This window comes from Physeter macrocephalus, chromosome 7, assembly GCF_002837175.3.
Source record: "Physeter macrocephalus isolate SW-GA chromosome 7, ASM283717v5, whole genome shotgun sequence".
In the NCBI taxonomy this organism is placed as follows: domain Eukaryota; kingdom Metazoa; phylum Chordata; class Mammalia; order Artiodactyla; family Physeteridae; genus Physeter; species Physeter macrocephalus.
In genome coordinates, this window is record NC_041220.1 from 81,109,918 (window position 1) to 81,132,294 (window position 22,377).

General features: G+C 43.4%; 1 protein-coding gene across 2 annotated transcripts in view; it reads left to right on the top strand.

Annotated features, from left to right (window-relative positions):
• Positions 1–4,594: 4,594 nt before the first annotated feature.
• The window catches only part of RELL1 (RELT like 1), a 62,574-nt gene continuing 44,791 nt past the window's right edge, over positions 4,595–22,377 (top strand). The window contains exon 1 of one of the 2 annotated variants that reach the window (XM_028492078.2): positions 4,595–4,801. In XM_028492078.2, coding sequence (XP_028347879.1) covers positions 4,714–4,801 — 88 coding nt within the window. In that variant the 5' untranslated portion in view covers positions 4,595–4,713. The remainder of the gene's footprint in view (positions 4,802–22,377) is intronic. The other variant, XM_007113412.4, reaches the window with a different exon arrangement.

Sequence of the window (22,377 nt, forward strand, 5' to 3'; positions counted from 1 at the left end):
GTACCACAAAAAAAAAAAAAAAAAAAAAAAAGAGAGAGAGAGGAAGTATAAACTTGCTAAGAGAGAGAGGAAGTGTAAACTTGCTAAGAAGTAGAAATGAGAACAATGTGGTAGCGCAGAGATAGAGAGGGAAGCACACCCCCTACATTTACTATCCACTGTTCTCAGTTCTGATTTGTTTGAGGGCTTGAGACTTGGCCATTTTTATATCTGTGACTGTTTTACCTTTATAATAAATTTACTGTTTATTCAGCTAGTGTTGATGTTTCTGTGATTGCAATCAAAAGGAACCTTGACTAAGACAAATACCTTGTACTTTGTAGAGTTTCTTCTCCAAAATGTGCATTTGTGGGTTTTATTGGGCTGAAACCATGGGGTTCATTACTATAATTCTCCCTTGCTCTTTACAGGGAATAACCATATCATTGAATGTCCACCCGATTTTGAGGCTCTAGCAGTAAATGGTCTGAGTCACTTATGTGCCATTTTCAGGGGACTGTGTGCCCATGAAACGAAACTTGACCTGGTGGTCAGGAATGAGGTGGAGATTATGGACACCACTGCTAACCCAGCAATCAGATTCCTCTGATGTCCTCCAACGAACATGTTGGCAAAACTGGGACTTCTCTATCTGCAGCTTCCTGACAGATGATAAAAAATATTTAATTGAAGAACTGAAATTCATCTCAGCCTCCCTAAAACAATCTATTTTGGTATAATTTATGACAATTCCTGGGCATTTAAAGTTCTCAGTTCTCCTTTTATTGACCACTGTGCTCAGCTCTGACCCACAGTTATAGCTGACCTGTTCTCCTCTCCCTCTTTCCCTCATGTGTACTCATCACCGTGCAGCCTACACCATGCTAAATTCTGTCACTGTACAGGTACTTATACCCTTCCTCCACCTCTCCACTAATCCCTGTACTTCCCTCAATTTAGCTCAAATTGCACCTTCTCCATGAAGGCTTGTTCAGAGCCTCCGGTTGCAATCCTTTTGGTTTTGGAATTCCTATAGCCCAGAGGTTTTCAACCAAGGGCGATTTTGCCCCCAGGTAACGTTTGGTAACATCTGGAGATATTTTTGTTTGTTTCAATCAGGAAAGGGGAGAGCGCTACTGGCATTTAATTGGTAGAGGCCAAAGAGGCTTCTAAACATCCTACAGTGCACAAAACAGGCCCCCCGACAAAGAATTATCTAGTCCATAAATGTCGATAATGTTGAGAAACCCTACAGTCGGGCCCAACTTTGGCACCATGCACTCTATCATTTGATTACTTATTTTGGTGTAGAATCTTAGGGCTGGATGGGAACCTTTAGAAATCATCCTATCGTCTGCCTGAATTTTCTGGGTAAGAAGCAGCTGGTGAAAGTCAATAGAGTGAGTCAGTGGCACAGCTTTATCCTGATCCCTGGGCCTTTGACCATTTCCGTTTCATGATGCAGTTGTTTCCTTTCTTCCTTTCTTAACCTGACTTCTATAAGCCAGGTTAAGATCTATTATGACACATGTAGTGACTCTCTTCTCCAGTCTCCTCCCCTCAGCCCAGTACTAGGAGCACAGTACATACTTGTCAGATCAAAATAGCCTCAGATTTTATAAAATATCACTTGATATCCCTGCAAATGTATTTTTTAAAGTACTGAAGCCTTCTTTCCTAGATGTAACCTCTCAAAAGGAAAGATGACTACATCTACATCACAGAAAGAAGGAATTCTACAGAGACCTTCTGCAGAAGTATTTTCAACATTAATTAGAGTAAATACCAGCCAACTGAGCCTTACACATTTAAATGATGGTGATGAAAAGTACCACCTTACAGCCCAGAGGAAAACAGGAAAGGTTTCTACTACTAAGGGGAAGGATTAACTGAATTTTATAGAGAAACTGGAAAAAACAAGACAAAATGCGACAAAAACCAGAAAGGACAGAAGATTGTATAAGTTTGTAAATTTGATTCCTAGAAGCTCTTCCTATATATAAATAACTAATTTTCCCTGAAAAAAGTGCATTTAATCAATTGTTGACACAGAGTTCAAAAAGTCCAGGTTAAGTAAAAAATGACAATAAGACTTTATATTGGAAAAGGAGGGCTAATTGGCTAGTATTCTGCATTTCAGAGGCAGCGCAGTATAAGCAGAAGTTCAGGTGTAGGCCTGGAGTGAGCTGATTGTGGATTTGGGTCCTGGCAGCACCCGCAGCACCTGCGTGAATTTGGTGAATGCCTTATCCCACAAATCCTAGTCTTCTCGGCTTTGAAGTGAGGATCAGTAATAATACTTCCCCAAACAAAAAATTGTGAGGATTTGATGAAGGAACACAGGAAAAGTGCTTGCCCCAGGATCAGGCTAAATCTAAGAGCTGAGTAAAGGAGAGCTAATGTTACAACTATTTCTACCTATGATCCTTTAATTTTATTTCTGAAAAAATGGGAAGATCGTTTAGTCCTGTGATGTTAAATTTTTATTTCCTCAGAAGAAATATGACATCCCCTTGCTAACATGAATGAGAACTTTGATCACACTGAAGTCTTCACATTTAAAATAAAACAATAAGCAATAGCTTTTAGATATGCATGTGTGGGGCTTTTTTTAATCAGCTGAACAAATCTGTAGGGTTAAGTACCTAGAAAATAATTTAAGCTTCATTTATTTCCTTCCTTCCTTCCTTCCTCCCTTCTTCCCTTTCTCCCTCCCTCCATTAACAAGATGTGCAAATGTATGTATATGAGGTTCTGTGACAGTGAAATATCTATAGAGAGTGTGGCAAGCAGCTAAGTGTTATGGAAAAGTCTGAGAAGGGAAATTTTAGAGCCTCGGTTCCAACCCTGGCTCACACTAGCAATGAGATAGCAGGCAAGTCACTTAACTATCTCTCATCTGTAAAATAAGTGGCTTGGTAGATGATTACTAAGGTTGCTTCTAGCTTTAATTACTGGTTTGTACTCTTATTTCTGGAGAGCCACAGACATCCAATTCAAACAGGTTGTTAAAAATGGCCCTGTCTTTTTAATAGTAAGTTCAATCTGTGAGAAAGAGTGAAACACTATTCATTTTTAAAATGGTATTTTACATTTTGAATAGATATCTTGGTCCAATCATTCGGCTACATTCTAAATTCCAAAACCAGAGCTGGCTTTATAGGTATGTGTTTAATTTCTAGGCCCAGGACTCTTTCATTTTTTTTTAGTTAGAAACCCACATGGCCCTCTTTCCCCTGCAGCCACTCTGTATCTGTGTTGGTATAAAACTGCTTCACCTGCCAGACTGAGGATGTGCAGACATCTGTGCAAAGGAAACACAGTGCCCTCCTTTGGCTTCAAAGGGCAGAGGCGCCATCCTTTGGCTCCAGCCATCTGTAGTGGCCTGAGCTTCTGGGAATTCCCACATCAGTGCAAATGTTTGTAAAAGTCTAGTGGACTGTGTAGAGAACTCAGCGAGGAGATGAAAGAGTCCTCCTTTGAAAAATCTGAGGCTGACAGGCCAAGGAAGAGCCTGGTTCTGTGAAAACCTCCAATGCCCACTCCCTCCTTTTGCTGGTATTCTTGAACATTTGTTCAAGGCCTGACCGCCTTATTTCAGAAGGAGTCTCTAAAGAGCAGTAAAGAGGGAACTAGTCATAGAAAGACCCTGACTCCAATTGCTGCTCGTGATGATGATTCAACTTCAAAAACCACTTCTGATCTCTTACTTAGTGTATGCTGTCATTGAGCTAGGCGGGGAGGGCACAGTGGTGAGCAAACACAATGAAGAGCTAATCCCAATTTATCACGGTGGCCTGGCCATCGGGGGTTTACTCCCTAGCCTGTGAAATAAGGATACTACTTACCTCACAGAGCTGGCGGGACAATACAAGAAGATAATAAGTGACCAGGCACTTGAAGAGTTACTTCGTAGAAGTATTTGCAAGGTGCAATGTGGGCACAGCATTTTTTTAAATAGGCAATTTGTTCCTGGAGGTATGTAGAGGTTTTTTTCCCGCAATAGGAGTAGCTTAAATGGAAGTGGAGATAGGAAGAAATTTAAATGATTTGGCTTTTCTCATTTTCAAACATTGGAACTTGACATCCCGCGCAGCGCCCCGCCCCGGACCAGTCACCTAGGGGAATGCCAGCTGAATAGAAAACGCCAACAGAGAAAGAAGATCGTGCCCATTCCAATGCTGGCCATGTCCACCCGTCCAGAGTTTCCTGACCTGCTCTTTTTCCTCTTCCCACGCCCGCCTAGTCCCAGCGCCCTGGAGGACAAGCCGCGGCGACCCTGCCCCGACCCCGGGCTCCCGCGCTATGTGGGCGGCTGCTGCTGTCCAGAAGGTCTGGGAAAGAGAACGAGCGAGCGGACAGGAGGGGCCTCGCACGGTGGGCGGGGTACGGGGCGGGGCCATGGCCTAATCCGGGAGGCGGGAGCTGCGGACGGACTTGGAAAGGAAGCCGGGGCGAAGGGGAGAGGCTGGACCAGGCTGAGGTGGGCGGGTCCGGGGGCGGGGTCACTGGATGTGCCTCCTGCCAGTGCGGGCGGAGCCGGGGGCTAAACTGGGAGAGGCAGGGCCGAGCGGAGGTGGGTGGGGCCTGAGGGGAGGGTCCCTGGCGGGGCCGGGTGCGCAGCGCGCGGGGGCTGAGCCCAGCCAGTCTGTCAGCGCGCGGGCTCCAGAGCTGCTCTTCGTGCCGGAGCCCGGGACGCGGCGCCCCGGGGGAGGAGGGCGAAGGGCCGCGGCGATGGCTCCGCCAGGACTCCTGGAGTCCGCTGTCCTCGCCGCTGCTGTCTTCGTGGGAGGCACCGTGAGTTCGCCTCTCGTGGCCGCGGGTGAGTGCCCTGTAGCGGCCGGGGCGCGCAGGAGGAGGCGAGGGATCGGGACTGTAGTCCCGCTACTCCTCGAGCTGCCGTGGTCCCGGCACAGCCGTGGGATCCCGGCGCTGAACATCTGGCTGTCTGGGGGTGGCACGGGCCGGGCGCGGCGCGTGGAGATGGCTCCCGTCCCTCCCAGCCTGCTCGGCTCCCGCCTTCCCTCCTCCGAGGTCCCTCCTCCGAGGACCTGTTACCTCTCGGCCCCACCTCTGAGCTGTCTAGCGTGTAGGGACCCGGTCGGCTCTTGCCTTCCTCCGGAGCCCTTCCGCCCGGGCCCAGCAACCTGGAGCCCTGCGGACCCCTTTCCTGCCCTTGTCCTCAAAGGCCCCGCGAGCGGAAGATCGTGACACCGGGCACCGGGTGCGCTGTCGCCTCCTTCCTCCCCCCTCCTTTTTTTTTTTTTTTTTTTTTAAATCTTCAAACCTTGAGGAGTTACAATTTCTTTCCTTTCCAAGTTTTCATTTAGTTTCGTGGTTGATGGATTCTTGTAACAGGTTGGGGATTTCTGATTTCCTCCCACATATCCTGGATAAATCAGGCTTGGAAAAACGGAAGGCGCGTTTGTAAACTTACCTTTTTGTTTTTCTTCTTTGAGTTGATTCCTGTCACCACAAAAGGAACCTTCTGTGGTCAGAGCAGGAAGCCACCAGCAGAGATGATAAAATGCTGTCCCCAATGATGAACTTGGAGCAGTTTTTAATTGAAATCTAAGAAGAGGTGTAACTTTTACAGAAGTCCTTTCTCACACTCTTGTTTTTATAATTATAGACACCAGGGATTCCTTACCACCGAGCCCCCTCTTCATTGCCACCTTACAGCAGTAGTTAAAAAATAAATAAATAAACGTACACCTTCTTGTCCAGCTGGGGTTACTAGAGCCTGGAATCTTACGTCAGCAAGCTCTTCCAAGCTTGAGCAGCTCCTCTTCAGTCCAAATAATAAGCAATAACTGGAAGCCTTCCAACCATAACTATCTCCTCCATAAAAACACATATAGTGCTCTTCACTCCTAAGAAGAATCCACTTGCTTACAGCTTTTAAACTGGCTTATCACTCTAGCCTTCACTTTTTCGTAGAAATCAGAATACGTTAGGAAGGGAACATATATCTCCTGAGTCTTTATTAGCAGATCTGTATTTCCTTCAGCCATCCACCCTGAGGAAATGGCCGCTAGTGACATGTATTATTGGATGGGAGATTTTGGTTTTCACCCTGCATTTCATTGCTGAGACAGGTAGATGCATCATCAGGTTCAAATTGGACCCCAGGTTGTAGACAGTACTTAGAGGGCTAGAGTCAGTTGCTCCAGAATTTGAAGAGCTTGACCTGGGAGGGAAACTGTTAAAAATTCAGCACATGATGCATGTCATCAGTCAAAGCAGGAGAAATCATCTGTAGAGTGAGTTTGTGTTTTGATGGATCTTTGAGCAACACACAGCTTTCAGGACTGGAATGTGATGACAAAACTCTTAATTACACAGTATAACACTTTAGAAGAATGAGGTATCTAAAAAGGAAAGGGTACAGAGTACAAATGTGCCAGTGTGACTTGAGACCTGTTTTGTGAAGAAAAGATGCCCTGACCAGCCAACATCTGGTCCCCGTGGAATCTAAGACGGTGTTAATGTTTGTAGGGAATGTTTTAGGGAAGTAGGGAGAAAGATGGGGAGTAATGTTGAGTGCCTGCTATGTGTCAAGCTTTGAGTTGGGCACCTTATATTCATTTTTATACTTATTTCTCAGTTCTGTGAAGTTCTTATTTCCAGCGAGGCACCTGAGGCCCAGAGAGATTAAACAATTGGCCCAACGTCACATAGCTAGTGTATCTGTCAGCATTCAGTCCAAGAAGCAGAATCACTAGGAGGGGAGTGTGTGTGTGTGTGTGTGTGTGTGTGTGTGTGTGTGTGTGTGTGTGTCTATGTGTATCTTTATCTTTGATAACCCAGCCTGCTTGATTCCAAAGTTCATTCTCTTTCCACTATACTGCACTGCTCCCCAGAGAGAAAATAGAAAAGAAATCACTTTCAGCCGTCTTGTTGAGATTCTAAGATAAGGAGTTTAGGACATCATAATATTGTAAGCATGGGGTTATCAGAAGATGGGAAGTAGAGAAAAGAAGGACAGTTAAGTGCACAGTGGGTAGTGGCAATGTCTCTGACTTCCTGCCTAGTAGAAGAATCTCATTAAGCTTCTGTCTTAGTAGCAGCATTCGAAACTATATACCACCAGCACCAGAAGGGATGATTTTCCACATCTTGGCTTATTTATGTCTTTTAAGTTCTCTGGTTACTTAGGGCTTAGTTTCTCTGCAGACAATGGGCATAGCCTTTGAGTAAGGAGTGGGCTGAAAAGGACCAGGGGCTGGTGAATGAGAGGTGCCCTCTCCTGGGGCTCTGTGGGCTTCCATCCAGCCTCCTGATTCCTCATTTAGATGCTAACGATAAGCTTTATTAAATTCTGGGTTCTCCTTTGGCCAGGTAGCTGCCTAGCTGTATATGTACATTAATCTTAGTCAGTGGACAGAATGTTTTGAGAAGGCACCCCTTGGAGCTTGGGCTTCCGTGCCCAAATTTCATTTAAAGAGAAAATGCAAAATTCGAGGCGTGCCTGTCCTTCCCTATCTCCCCATCCCCACCCCACCCCCGCCCCCAAATAAATCAAACAAAGTATTTGGGAGTTTCGGTAGTCGCATTTGAATGAGAGAGACCAAAGCCCCAGGTGATAGAGGAAAAAAAAAGATTCTTACTTTTTAAAGAATTGTCTCTGATGTTGAAGTTTAATTACACTTGGGGACAAAGAGTCGTTATTTGAAACCGACAAAAAATGATTTAAATTGTCATTGGTTAAAACTATTATGTTGAGTTGTTTCTGAGAATTTTAGGGCAGTTACTTCGGAAATTCTAAAGATTTGGTGGACTGCTGAAAGCAGGGAGAACAGTGAGTCTGGCTAAAATTGGAATCTGCAGTTAGTACACTGTGGGCCCTTTTCGGAGGAAGGAATGCAGTGTTTATTATACCTGTTTTGTGGCAGGCTCTGGTCTAAGTACTCAGATCATTTAATTCTTACAACATCTTGTCAGCTATATAGTTTTATTCCTCCATGTATAGATGAGGAAATTGAATTCTGAGAAGTTAACTTGAAAAAGGCACTTATATGTGTAAGTTGGATTTTGACGCTGACTCACATCTATTCAATTCGGAGGCCTATTACTGTTACCAAATCATTTTGTTTTTCTTTAGAGTGAGGAATTTCTTTTTACTGTAATATATTTATAAAGAATCATTAATAGGTAATGGCATGATGGAGTAGAAAGAGCACCAAGCTCTAAGTCAGAACCCAGGACTTGAAGTGTGCCTGCCGCTTTCTGGAGTGTGGCTCTCTCTGCCTCCATTCTCTTGCCTGGAAAATGGGTGTGTGCCAACCCCTATCTTTTTCTGCCTTACTGGCTGCTAGTGAGGAGCAAATGAGCTGGTGTCTCTGAAAGGTCTTGGCAAATGGCAGAGTGGTATATATCTTCTATCCTGTGTATCTTTTTTCCTGTATTTCTTACCCAAAGTGCCCATTAGACTAGACTTATAATGTCAACCAAACTGTCTAATAAATGTAGACCACACATGTTTTCATTCTGGAAGTGGTGATGGTTTTGCAGTTATAGGTTCATTGTAAATATATAAAGTCTGGAGTGACACCTCAGATTCATGAGTTTGCTGCCATTGACTGGGAGTTAAGTAGCCAACCCTTTTTTTTTTTCCCATTTCTCCTCAGCTAAAATACAGTGCTCTTGGTATTTCTGGATAATTCCCCCAAAGATCTAAAGTTTTGGGGGAAAGGGAGAGAATAACGCTTGATCTCATTACTCCCAAGACACTTGTCACTGTCAGCCTATTTCATTCTGGTCTTCTTTGTATGTATTTTCTACTTGGAGGGGACCATAATGCAAGGATACTTTTTTACCTGGCATTTTTTACCTAATGTTATACTTAAAGGTTTCTCCATTTCCCTACACACTCACAAAGTGGCTGCATAATATTCCATTACGTGGTTCTCTGTCTTCTACCTCACTGTGCTTCCACTTTAGATTTTAGCTTTTGCTAATTATTTTTAAACTCATTGTTTAGCGAACATCTATGCAAAGCTTTGTCTGGATATCGATGACTTCCATAGAAAATGGTTTCCTGAAAAGGCAATGTTGGGGTCAAAGGTATTCATGTTTGAGGCCATTTGATGCCACCAATCTTAGTGACCTGAAGGTTGTTCTAGTTTACATTCTCACAGCAGTGGTCAAAAGACTCACTTTTCATACCATTGGCATTTTCTCTGAAAAACATATTTGCTAAATTGTAAGGCAAAAATTTATACCTTGATTGTTTAAATGTGTATGTCTTTGATTACTAATAGGTTGACTATTTTCTTCTAGTATAATATTTCAGCCATTTGTACATGCCTGTAATCCTTTACGGACAATTCTGAAATCTGAAAAACTCCGAAAACCAGAAGATTTTTGAGGCTTTTTGCATAGTTCGTTGGTGGGTGAAACCTAACCTGAACCAGTGTGAATATTGCTAAGTTTTGGCTGCAGTAATATTAATGAGTTTGATTTCTGAGTGTTAAATAATGTGGGCTAAATGCATTGTTACCTTTCTAGAATTACAAAGTCTGAATTTCGAGGCACCTCTGACTTCCAGGTTTTCGGATAAGGGATTATGGTCCTGCATTTCCTCTTCCCTGACTCATCTGCTCTTGTTTGTGGGTAGCCAAGTGTAAAACTGCTCAAAACAGTAAAATACCCTATGGAGAAAAAGAACTCCTCAAATGAGTGGCACTTCGTGAAAAGAAGCACTGCTTTGGTATTTTAGTGGGGAATCTAATAAAGTAAAGATACTTTGGCAAAGCTGAGGTTTCGTCTGTTCTAGGTGGGTTTAGGGATGGGTGCCCATTATAATGGAAACTCTGCTTTTCTCTGCCAGTTTTTGACACAGCTTTCTTTGTAAGGGAGAAAAGAAACGGAATCCGCCCAAGGGACTTTTTGGGGAGGGAAGGTTGGTAGAGGGTGGTGGATACCCCAGGCAAACTGAGTTCCTGTGCCGTCATCTCACCTTGAGGATCCTTGTGCCAAGCTTGTTGAACTCAGGGATCTTCTATCCCCGCTTTGCAGTGCCCCAAATTTCCTGCCTTCTTGTCTTTGTTCGTCTCAGGATCCCAAACAGCTGCCAGCTCTTCCCGACTCTCCCCTCCCCCCATTTTGTTTGCACACCCCTGGGTATAACTGCATTCCAACCACTAAGAAAGTGCCTATTGTACAGAGGGCAAAGAAATCCTCGAACCACTTTCCTCATCTGTGTTGTGGAGAAAATATGGCAGAGTTGCCTCATTGGCGTCGTTGTGACAATTACATGAGATAAAAATACAAGCGTGCATTGTGCCGTGTTTGGCATGTAGTAAATGCTAAAAAAATATATTATTATTATTACTTTGTCTTTAACCAGATACTACCTGTCATAGCTGTCAGATGGGAGAAAGTTGCTGGCTGCTCCAGAATTTTCCTTTCGTGTTCTCTGCCGTTGCCTGACGTGTCCCCTGACTCATCTTGCTCCTGAGCCCAGGCTGCTGAGGCTGCGGTGTCATGGGCACGAGGTTGAGGAAGCAAGCTGGGCAGCGCCAAGGTCCCAGGGGAGGAGTAGGGGGCCAGTGAGCCTGGCGGGGAGCTCTCTCGGGGTGCAGGGGATAGGTGGGGCTGAGCCATTAGCTACCAAAATTAGGCAACGAAGGAGAAAAGGAAAAAAAGAAAGAAACCGTTCATCTTTTATAAGGGTAGAATGTGGCAGTTTCTTTGGGAAGAATTTTGAAAAATTCACCAACCGGTTTTTCTTTAGCCGGTGGATCTGTAGCTACAGTCACAAAGTTTTGACAGTTTTCCCCTAGGATTAGTGTAATCGTCCCATTGACATCCTGTTTGATTATCCAGGGTTGAACTGGTCATTGTTCATCTTCTCATTGTTCACCGGTGAATGTTATGTTGAAGAAATATATATAATATAAATAATAATATATAATATATGATATGTATAATATATGTGTAATAAGAAATATATTTAGTCTTTGTCCTCAGTTCGTGACACAAAGTTTCTTGGGATTTCCTAAATGATAGGAGTGTCTTTTCTTTGTGAGGAGCCCCCTTTGAGCGTATGCTAATGAGGGGACTTAGGGTGGTGCCCCTGATACCCTCAGGTTGGGGCTGGTCACCTGAAGGAGGGTGGGAGTAGAGGGTTGAAACTTTCAGCCACACCCAGCCACCTCTTCCCAGAGGGGAGGGGAGGAGGCTGGAGGAGGGCCGCAGATTAAGCGCTTTAAAAATGTGAATAACAAGACTTGATGGGTTTCTGGGTTGGTGACCCTATCGAGATGTGTGGAGAGTAGCACACCCAGAGGTCATGGAAACCCCACCCCTTTCCCCATCCCTTGCCCTGTGCACCTCTCCCATCTGTCTGTTCCTGAGTTGTGTCCTTTTATAATCAACTGGTGATCTAGTAAGCAGAATGTTTCCCAGAGTTCTGTGAGCCACTCTAGCAAATTAATTGAACTCAAAGAGGGAGTCATTGGAACCTTCAATCTATAGCCAGTTGATCAGAAGTACAGGTGACAACCTGGACTTAGCATTGGCGTCTGACGGATGGGGGGCCAGGGAGTGCAGTGGGGAGTCTTTGGGTCTGAGCCCTCAACTTGTGGGATCGGATGCTCTCTCCAGGTAGTGTAGGAATTGAGTTAGTTGCTTGGTGGTGCGGGGGAAACACATGCTGGAATGAGGAGGTAGAACCCTGGAGCATTAAGGCTGACCATCTCCTCAAAGCTTATTTAGCAGACGAGGATACTGAGTCAGCCTAGCCAGGTCTTAAGGGGGTTCTTGACTCTGTCTAGGACGCTTCCCACTGTGTCAAAACTGTCTCTCCGCTGCAGTGGACCCCGCTTTGCTGCTTCTGGCAAGTCTACACTTGCACTTGGTCCTCACGCTCCGGGGCCTGGTTTCTCAGCTCTCTGGATCTGGGGTGAGCAGGCCCTGAGAAGAATGACTTTGGCTAACTGACTCCTGAGGGTAATTGTGTCGTTCTTAGTCACGTGATGTTAGCGTCAGAGGGGACTCAGTGGTCCTCTTATAATTCAGCCCTCCCTTTGCAGATGGGGAAGCTTCAGGTTGAGGAGCCTGCGGGAATCAGGAAGGGCCGTAGCCCGTAGTCGAGGAGCAGAACGTTAGGTTTGGTGAGGGAGGGCCTGTGTGTGTGTCTTGGTCACTGTCCAAGGCTCAGATCAAAGCACAGGACCCCGGAACAGAGCAGATGCTTAAAAACATTTGAATGAATGAAGGAAGGAAGGAAGGAAGGAAAGAAGCCAGGGCTGGAATCCAGGTGTTCTGACTCAGCCCAAGGCGTTTTCTTTAAAATAAAGCGAAGACTTAAGCTTTCCAAAAATCATCCCTAAATCTTAGCTGTTAAGTCTCCTCCCTGCTCTCCCCTTCCGAAATGGAAAGAGGCTGCTTTTTCTGTCAGCCTCTAGGGGCTATATTGCTCTGAAAGCCCTGAGGCAGAGACTCTGGTCTTGGAGAAAAAAAGAATGACAATAAAAAAGTAAGCAAGTACTGCCTTATCAGGTGAATATGCTGGGACATCAACACATTTGAAAGTGTTATTGAAAATTTTCAGTGCAAAGGTTTTCAAAACTCAAATCCATTCGTGAAGTTCTTTTCAAAGACAAACTGAGTTCAGTTGTGTTGCTGCACCAGTACTTTAAATGCATCTATTAGTTTTACGTATATATATATATATATCATATTCCCAATTTTATAATACTTTATACTTTTATAATACTTTATACCTTTCCTTTATACCTTCGTTTCACAGGTTAATTCTTTAAATTATTTACTCAATCAGCAAATATTAACCAAGTGCCTTACTGGGGTGCAAGACACTAGGATGAAGCGAACAGAATAGACACAGTCTGTGCCTTTACGAAGCCAGCGCAGGTTATCAGGGAGGACGATTAAACAAGCAATAATGATAAAATGTCATTACTACCTCGATAAGGAAAGTATGGCACAGAGTCAGAGTACCTGACCTGGGGCTGGGGGTGGGACGAGAGCTGAGTACAGGTTGAGTAAGACTTTCTGGAGGAAATGAAGTTTGAATTTATAGTTGTAAAAGTGTCGGCATTAGCCAGGTGAAGGGGACACGTGGTTGTGGAATAGAGGAGGTTAGAACGAGCAAAGCCATAGCATTGGTCCCTAAACTTGAGCATGCATCAGAATTAACTAGAATGCTGGTCACAACACAGATAGATCGCTCTCCCCCTCCTCCAGTGTCTGTAGGTCTGGGAAGGGACTGGAGAATTTGAATTTCTAACTGCTTCCCAAATGATGCTGTGTAAGTATCTTAACCTGGAAATCCATCCCCTCTTCATGGGCTAGTCGTCCTGTTTTCCTGCCCATCCTTGAAGCTGAGATATAGGATAACACTTCCAGGAAACCCTTCCTAGGCATTCTCAGTGATTTTATCTCCTGTGAATATACATCTCGAGTCCATGAATACATGTTGGATCTATTGTATGTTATTTAACACAGAATCACAGGCAGTTGTTTCCACTATGTTTTGTGTTAACTAGACAGCAGAGCATATAAGACACACTCAAATATTTGATTACTTGATCAGGTTTATTTCTTGCAACCTCTATGAGGAGCAGTTTGCTCTATTCTGTTTTGTAGAGATGAGGAAACATGTACAGAAGGATAACCAAGATGAAGAGAAGTGAAATGTCTCATTCAAGTCCTAGATGAGGGGAAGCCAAAGCTATATATATGTTCATTGTTCTCAAATGTTCTTTGTTGTTATGTGAAATTGCATGTACTCTATGCTCAGCGCTACTGGTGGAAGGATGGTCTTATATTTATTTACTATTATTATTTTTTTACTTTTTCATTGTAGGTCCATCTACTGAAAGAGAAAACTAAGGCAGTTTATTAATTGAATGTAGATTTTGTTCTTAGTGGAAAATGAGCCATTATCCAAGGAATTCTTCAGGAATTGTCTATTTACTTTTAGAGTAAATACTTAAAGGGACTAATTCAATTTACATGTCATTAGATTTCGAACTGATTTTTATAAAGTTTTGGTATGAGGGAGATATTTTTAAAAATCTATTTCAGTTTCCTAAAAAGACACAGATTAAACAATTATGCCATTACCCTTCTTAAGTGGCCAGCTAAGTTTAGCTGAGTAGTCGGAGATTTATAAAGAACCTGTACATAAAATGTCACGTGGTAGGTAAGGGTCACAAACAAACAACAAATTCTTTTCAATATCAGTAACATGCCAATCCTTCCTCCCCCATGCATATACGAACATAATGTGGTTCTCTGAGATTCCTGTAATGGGTAAAAGTTGGAAGAATTCACTGGGTTTTCTGGCTCACAATGTAACTCGGGAACACTAATTTTCAAATATTCCAATGGCTCTCCGTAGCTGGAAGTCTCCAACACAATCATGTGAATTATTCACATTATAAGAAACAGCAGCCTGGAATTTCCTGGCATTGGTGAAGTGGCAGATGGCTAATGAACAGGCATTCCTTCATTTTTCTTTGCATGTTTGTGCTATATAGTTGTATGGCCTGAATGCTTCTGAGACTTCCTCAATTCTTTCCAACCTCCTCCTCCTCTATTAAAGCAAAACACAAAACAACCATCCATAAGAAAAAGAAAAAAAAGAGGCATGGGCTATCGCTTAAAGCCAGATGATAGGGCCAAGGAAGCTGGGTTTTGAAGGTAAAACTCATTTCCAATGCATGATTGCCAAGTCAGTGTCTTAATAGTCTTTGCAGGTAAAACATGTAGATATTCCATACAAACAGCATGCAATTCATTTAAAAATGAGGGCCTGCTTTGAGGTACTGTTAGGTGTTGTGTAGGTATATAAAATGAACAACAAACTTGGTTTCCATTCTCTACTAACTTGTGATTGAGAAAGGAGAGGAGATAAGCTATGAATACAAATTGTTATAGAATAAGGGAGGATGTATTTGGTATCATCAGAGACCTACAGACAAAGTGCCACGTGGGATCACAGAGGAGAGAGACTTTCCTTCTGATAGAAGGGATGGAAAAGCCTTGAGAGCCTAAAACTTGGCATTTTAAGCAGACCTTAAAGGGGAGTGTGGGGATGGCAGCCCAGCAAAAGGAACAGTTTGTGCAGAGGTGTGGAGATAGGTCGGGAGAGGTCAGTGCGGACCCGGTGAGACAGCAGAGGGCAGGTTGAGGCTAGGCTCTGGGGCTCCTGAAACTAGGTGCTTGACTGTGCAGGCAGTTGGGGGCTAAGGATGGGGTGCAGTGGAGGATAGGGGACCAGAAGGGCCCTCAGGCCTTGCAGTGTGATGGAAGAGCTCCAGATGCTGAGCTGAGTAAGACCTGAGTACAAGACATGGCCCCAGTACTTTCAACAAGGCCATTGAGATTGCTGTGCTGTTTCCTCATCTGGAGAAAAGGGGGAGGGTTAGGGGTGGGCAGGGAGAGGGGGAGGGAAGGAGAGGGAGAGAGAATGAATATACCTGTTCTTTATACATCTCAAAGTTGTTTGGAGGATCAAACGAATAATGTAGTCCTTTGTAAGTAATACAAATAAGACCTATATAGTGTATAGGTTTAATATAATGCATATGATATATAGATAGAAACAAGTTTTCAAAGTTTGCTGGGAAATTAGAATCATGAAGTAAGTGCAGTGTATCGTCTTGGTGGTGTGAAGGCCAGAAAGTGCTCATGAATGGTAAAGGCTAGAGTAAATCCTCTGAAATTGCATAAATCATCTTGCCTCTTGAATTCTTCATTGCTTAACATTTATTTTTAGAGGACTGCTGTGCATGTCCAGCTTTTGCGCTAGCTATTGTTGGTCAAGTTCTCATTGTTTTCTTCTCTCTCCGGGCGAGCTCAGGTCAGAAGGGCAGTGCTGACCATCAGTGTTTAGGGCCGTGTCTTTAAATAAAACACGCAGATCAACACTGCGTTGATTTATAAAACCCTGCTTGGCTAAGGGCTCTATCTCTCTGTCACTTTTGGCAAGTCCGTTTTCTTAGTCCCTTGATTTCTTATAACATGACCGAATAGATTTGGGGGAGGAAAAATAACTCACTTGAAAGTAATTTAGTGTACATTAGGTGCTTTCATATTATGGACATAGTGCTTACAGAGGCAGGGGACTTGGTGTGTCTTAGTGCCTGGGAGCCAGTGGGATAGGAAGCAGGGAGTCTTCAAGGAAGGAAGGAGAATTCTTTTGCTTGAACCATATGATAAAGTAGTTGATCTTTTCCATGTCATTCAGTGATACACCTTGATATATAAATAAGACTCTTGACTTTGAGTCAATGTGGTATAATAAAGGCTATATATATATGTGTGTGTGAATATATATGTGTGTGTATATGTATGTATGTGTATATATATATATATATATATATTTGGGTTTTGTCCCATGTTCCTAGCACAAAACTCATAAACTCTTGGAATTTCCTGAGTGATAGGAGTGTCTTTTGTTATTCTTAATGAGCCCTTTAGACTATACCTGAGTTAACCCTAATGAATGACTCTTGGTGGGCCCTTAGATAGCTTCAGAATGAGGGCAGGTTGTCAGAGAAACCAACTTCATGATTATAGTGGGTTGGAACTTTTAGCTGCATCCCCTGAACTCAGGGAGGGATGAGGTTTTGACGATTGAGTTAATCACCAATGGCCAGTGACTTAATTAATCATGCCTATGTAGTGAAATTTCTTAAAACTTCGATACAAACTCTGAAACAAGGAGGCTAAAGGAGCTGCTGGGTTGGTGAACCCATGGATGTGCTGGGAGGGTGGTGGGTCTGGAGAGAGCATGGAAGCTCTGTGCTACCTCCCCTCCCCACCCCCAATTCTTTGCCCTATGCATCTCTTCCATTTGGCTGTTCCTGAGTTGTATCCTTTATAATAAAATGATAATAATAAGTATAGCGCTTTCCTGAGTTCTCTGAGCCATCATAGCAAAGTGTCAAACCTGAGGGAGATGATGGGAAGCCCTGACTTTGTAGTGGGTTAGCCTGGTTAAGTGGTTAGATGCCATTTGCAGCCCGTGTCTAACATGGGGTTGCACTAACTCCAGGCAATTGGTGTCAGAAATGAATTGCATTGCAGGACACCCAGTTGGTGATGGAGAATTAGTTGTTGAAAAATGAAGCAGTCAAGTCTTTCTTATTGTGAAATATCAATGCATAATATTAAAACATTGTGGCTGTAATAATCTCTGAAATTATGGTGGTTTACTATTTAAAGACTGAAAAGTCCTTTAAGAAAAAAGTATAGTGGGAAAGAAAAAAAGTTATCAGGCCAGTGCCTTATTATTTATGTATTTACATTGTGTTTTGTAGTGTAATAAAGTAGAAGTTACACCACTCTGTGGTTTCCATTGACCCGTCTGTTCTAAGGTGTAGACCAAAGATTTCATAGCCTTTTCTCTGCCTTCAGTCAGTGGAAATATCTCGTACGTAAGTATTATGGATTGCAGTTATAGGTAGTCTCCTCACTAAGGGATTTTCAGTGCTTTGGTTTACCTCCACAGCATTAATATTACTATTAGGATAAACCACAGGAAATTACCAATATTCTACTGTTTTTCACCTACAGTGACAATAGTTTCATATGGTTCAAACTTAATAGGAATTAAGTTCTTATTGACTTTCTATCTGCAGTTTAAAAAAAACCCAACAACTGTTGTGACTGCCATCAAGACATTTAAGGGACTTCCCTGGTGGTCCAGTGGCTAACACTCCGCGCTGCCAACACAGGCGGCCCGAGGTTTGATCCCTGGTCAGGGAACTAGATCCCACATGCCACAACTAAGAGTTAACATGCCAGCAACTAAGATATCCTGCATTCCGTAAGGAAGATCCTGCACACGGCGACGAAGATCCCACGTGCCGCAACTAGGACCCGGTGCAGCCAAATAAATAAATATTAAAAAAAAAAAAAAGGCATTTGAGAAAATACTAAAAGGCAAAAAAGAAAAAAAATATATACTCCCAAGTTCCACCAACAAAAGATACAAAATACTAAAAAGAAAATAAAAATAACTTGTAATCTCACTAACTCAGAGATAACAGGCAATAGAGCTTAGACTATGGGGCTCTGGAGCCAAGCTGCCTGGATTAAAATCTCACCTCTGCTATTTGCTAGCTGTGTGACCTGGTATAAGTTACTTGACCTCTCTGTGCCGTAGTTTTGTGTAAACATTTTGGTACTTTTTCTTTCAAAATACTGAGATGGGACTTCCCTGGTGGCACAGTGGTTAAGAATCTGCCTGCCAATGCAGGGGACATGGGTTCGAGCCCTGGTCTGGGAAGATCCCACATGCCGCAGAGCAACTAAGCCCATGCGCCACAACTTCTGAGCCTGCACTCTAGAGCCTGTGAGCCACAACTACTGAAGCCCTCGCGCCTAGAGCCCGTGTTCCGCAGCAAGAGAAGCCACTGCAATGAGAAGCCCAAGCACCGCAACCAAGAGTAGCCCCCGCTCGCCGCAACTAGAGAAAGCCCATGCGCAGCAACGAAGACCCAACGCAGCCAAATAAATAAATTAAAAAAAAATTTGTCTCAATAAAACTGAGATCATGTTAGCTCAAAATACTGCTTTGTGTTTATTTCTTCACTTAACATTTTTTTTTTAACAATTTCGATCATTTTGGCAAAGGGATATGGCAAATCCGATCCCTTCATACAAATAGTTTCTATTGTTTTAAAACAAAGGGAAGTTTAGGATTTTCAGTAAGTAATCAGCAATTTCAACAGTGTGGAGTGTAGATCACATGGCTTTTTGATTTTGTTTCTTGTAATGGAAGCAGGATTTTTTCTTTTGAAATAGGTATTTAATGCCAAAAAAATAGATAAATTGACCTGGAGAGACTGTAACTTAAATGCACCTTCTCTTCCCAATTGTTGACTCACTAGGGAAAACCATTCTCTTATTTTAGGTTTCTTATCGAAATAGATGAGTAATGATTACTCATAGATTCTTCTACTCAAGACACTAGCTCAACATAGATATGAGCTATGATTAATCCCATTTTGTGGAACTTTACTGAATATCAAAGCTGGTAACTCTCACAGGCAATTGAGCACAGAGTATGGAGCTCTGGAACCAGGCTGCCTGGATTAAAATCTCACCTCTGCTACTTGGCTAGCTGTGTGACCTGGTATAAGTTACTTGACCTCTCTGTGCTGTAGTTTCCCTATCTGTAAGATGGGGTTGAAAACAATAGTGCCTACCTCATAGGGTTATTGTAAAGGTTGAACAAGTTCCTACCTGTAAAGTGCTTGGAATAGTAATTATACAAAGTATGCAACAGTACGTGACTAATATTGATAGTATTTTTCTATGTGTCTTACTTACCCTTGCTACCGGTTTTCAGAGTTCTTATTTGAGTTTCAGGCTACTGACGTTCATTTATTTCCCTTTAATCAGGTTCTCTATATCTAGGGTTTTCCTAATTACTTCTGTTTAATCTTGCCTTTGTTTGCCTTTTCCGAAATGGTCTTTATTTTCTATCTTAGTTCCTGTTCCTTTGCTCTCTCTAACAGCCCCAGGGGAGAATTCCCGACAGAGGACTTCATGACTTCCCCAGGACAGGACCGTGGCCCTCCACATATACCATCTCTGCTCGCCAGTTCCCATATTCGCACAAGGTTGGCCATGTGCCTGTCTAGCAGGAACACTGCCTGACTTAACCTGTGACTAATTGGAAAACTCTGCATTTAGGACTTTTGTAGTTTTCTGTTTAATTGTTACCCCTTCCTGTTCCTGGAAGGAAGAGAAACTGGACTGATGTCAATGTTATGGGAGCTGTAGACTGGCCCCCGCGGTGCCGCCTTGGGCAGCTGTTCCCTCACCTCCAGGGTTTAAGGTATTTCTCTGCCCCCCACATTTAACTCTGCCCCTCCAGTTGGGCTCACGTGCTTCAGTGTCTATTCCTGTCTGTTGGCTTTGTATTCCCAGCTGAGCTGGAAGCTTTGTGAGGATAGCAGTGTTTACACTTATTACCACTGATAACAAGCATCACAGCAATGCTAGCTAATGTTTATTGAGCACTTACTCTGTGCTAGGACCTCGGCTAAACCTGAGTTCATATCATTACTGCTCAGAAACCATTCTATTATTATCTGTATTTTAGAGATGAGGAAACTGAGGCACTGGGAAGTTAATGGACTTGTCTGGGGTCTCACAGGCAGGAAGCAAGAAAAAGCTAGCTTCTGCTTTTTGCCTTCTTTCTTTCTAGGGAGCTGCTTTGGTTGAGAGCTTGGGCCCTGCTTGCAACAGACCTTGGTTCAAATCCTGGCCATTCCCCAGATGAGTGACCTTGACCTCAATACTTTGTTCTTTAATGTCTCCATTTCTAAGATGGGTTTCATTGCAACACCTATCTAAGAGTCCTGAAGATTAAAAAAAAAAAAAAAAAAAGATAACGTGAGTAAAGACGCCCAGCTCAGAAATAAGCACTCGGTAGAGTTTTGCTGCTCTTAGTGATTGGTGGTAGAGTGGTTGAACTCCCAGAGGCCCTGGATGTGGGATGGTGAACCCCCAACACACCCCAGGAGAATCAGTCACTAACTCCCTCTCTCCCTCTGTAGGGCCAGTCACCCGGCTGTTTTCCCTTTTGAAGCCCACCCGGCTCGGCACTACCCCCTAGTTTTCCCACGTGGGTAGTTTGTGTTGTCTTCTGCATGGTAGAAATTACTTGGCTGTACTCCCACCCTGACAGGGGCGGGTTGTAGCCAGAAACCGGGGACCTAGCTCCTGGTGGCCTGGTCCTCTGAGTCAGCGCCCTCTCTGTGGAGCTTCAGGGCAGTCACTGGTTCCTATGGGAACCCCCTCCTCCCTGGGCCCCCCTCTTGCAGTTTCTGCCAGAAATATACTATCTGGGCCTGTCCTCTCCCCATTTGGTGGTTTTGTCCTGGCACTTGCTGGTTAGCTTCCTCCTGTAGTTTAAATAATTTCTAACCTAGTCCCTGCTTGGCCTCTTGCGAGGAATGTTCAGGAACAGACCTGTTAGGGATTGCATCCCTGTGGAAAGAGGGCAGCGTCTTTGGTGAGGGTATGTCAGCTCCGCTCCTTGACGGACACGGCAGTGTGGAATATGATGGAGTCCTGTGAAAATCCAGTGGGGGGCCAGTTCCCAAAGCTGGGCTTGGGAGCGTGCTGCCATTCGTGGCCTTCCTTTGAATCTTTGCTAACTGGAACCTTCTCTTGATTTTGATGAGTACAGGGGTTTGCTGGTATATTTACATCTTTTGGAAAGGGCTTACCCAACAAGTGGGTAAAGCTATGGGGTGGATCAGTCGTCCAGCTCTGAAAAAAACTTATTTATATAAGTTTTTAAAAACTGTCAGCATTTGGCAAATGAAGGTACAAGTGCATTGGACATTCTGTCCCACCAAATAGCGTCTTAACAAAACTGCTGATCCAGTTGCAGTGAAAGTGGACACTTGATCAGTAATCGAGGAACCCTTCTAGAAGGATGGAATCTACTTTCACAATTCACAGGTTGCATGTGGCAAAAGTTTAAGGTGCTCCTACTGTGTTCCAGGAACTGTGATAGGGGTTCAGGGTACAATGATAGGACATTCTCCTTGCTACTTGGGGAAACAGGAGTGTTTGGCTTAAATCAGGCTTTTCCTGCAAGTTCTGTCACCCACGTTGGGTTTCCTAACGTTGACCACAGTATCCCCGAGAGATGTGCTTGTAGCGAAGTGGGTGGTGGGTGCTGTCAGTGGCTCTTGAGTGTTGGTTCTTCTGCCTGGCTCATTTCTGTATCTCCCCAGTGAAGTCATGTTAGACCACGGATTTATTTGCCAAATGAGGATCTCATCCACCCTCTTGGCTACTTCCTGGGGATTAGACGGTTCAGATAAGACAATGACAGTGTCAAGTGTCATCTGAGTGGAAACTTTTATATCTTATATGATGTCTCTAGCTAATAATGTATGTGATTGAAGATTTTCTTTTTCCTTTTCCATTCTTTCTTTCCCTCCCTCCCTTCCTTCTTTCTTTCTGAAAGATTTTTAGATGCCATGCAACTAACATTGTTAGCACAAATTATGTTTGTGACAACTATTGAATTGCTTCGAAGTATAATTGTTTGTGATAATGTGAAATGTGAAAACACACCTGTGAACAAGATGCTTTTCAATAGATAGAAGAAAGTCTTCCTTTTACTTTCATAATAGTTATGGAGCAGTAAAATAGCGTTCTACTTTAGAGTGATCTTTTGCTTTTTGTAGTAGAAATTAATATTGGGAAATTTTATGCTGCTGAGAATATTTAAAAAAATGAAGTCAATACAAATTTATCTTGCTGTAGCTGACTTTAATACTTTTACATGAAGATGATTCTTTTTTTTTTTGCGGTATGCGGGCCTCTCACTGTTGTGGCCTCTCCCGTTGCGGAGCACAGGCTCCGGACGCGCAGGCTTAGCGGCCA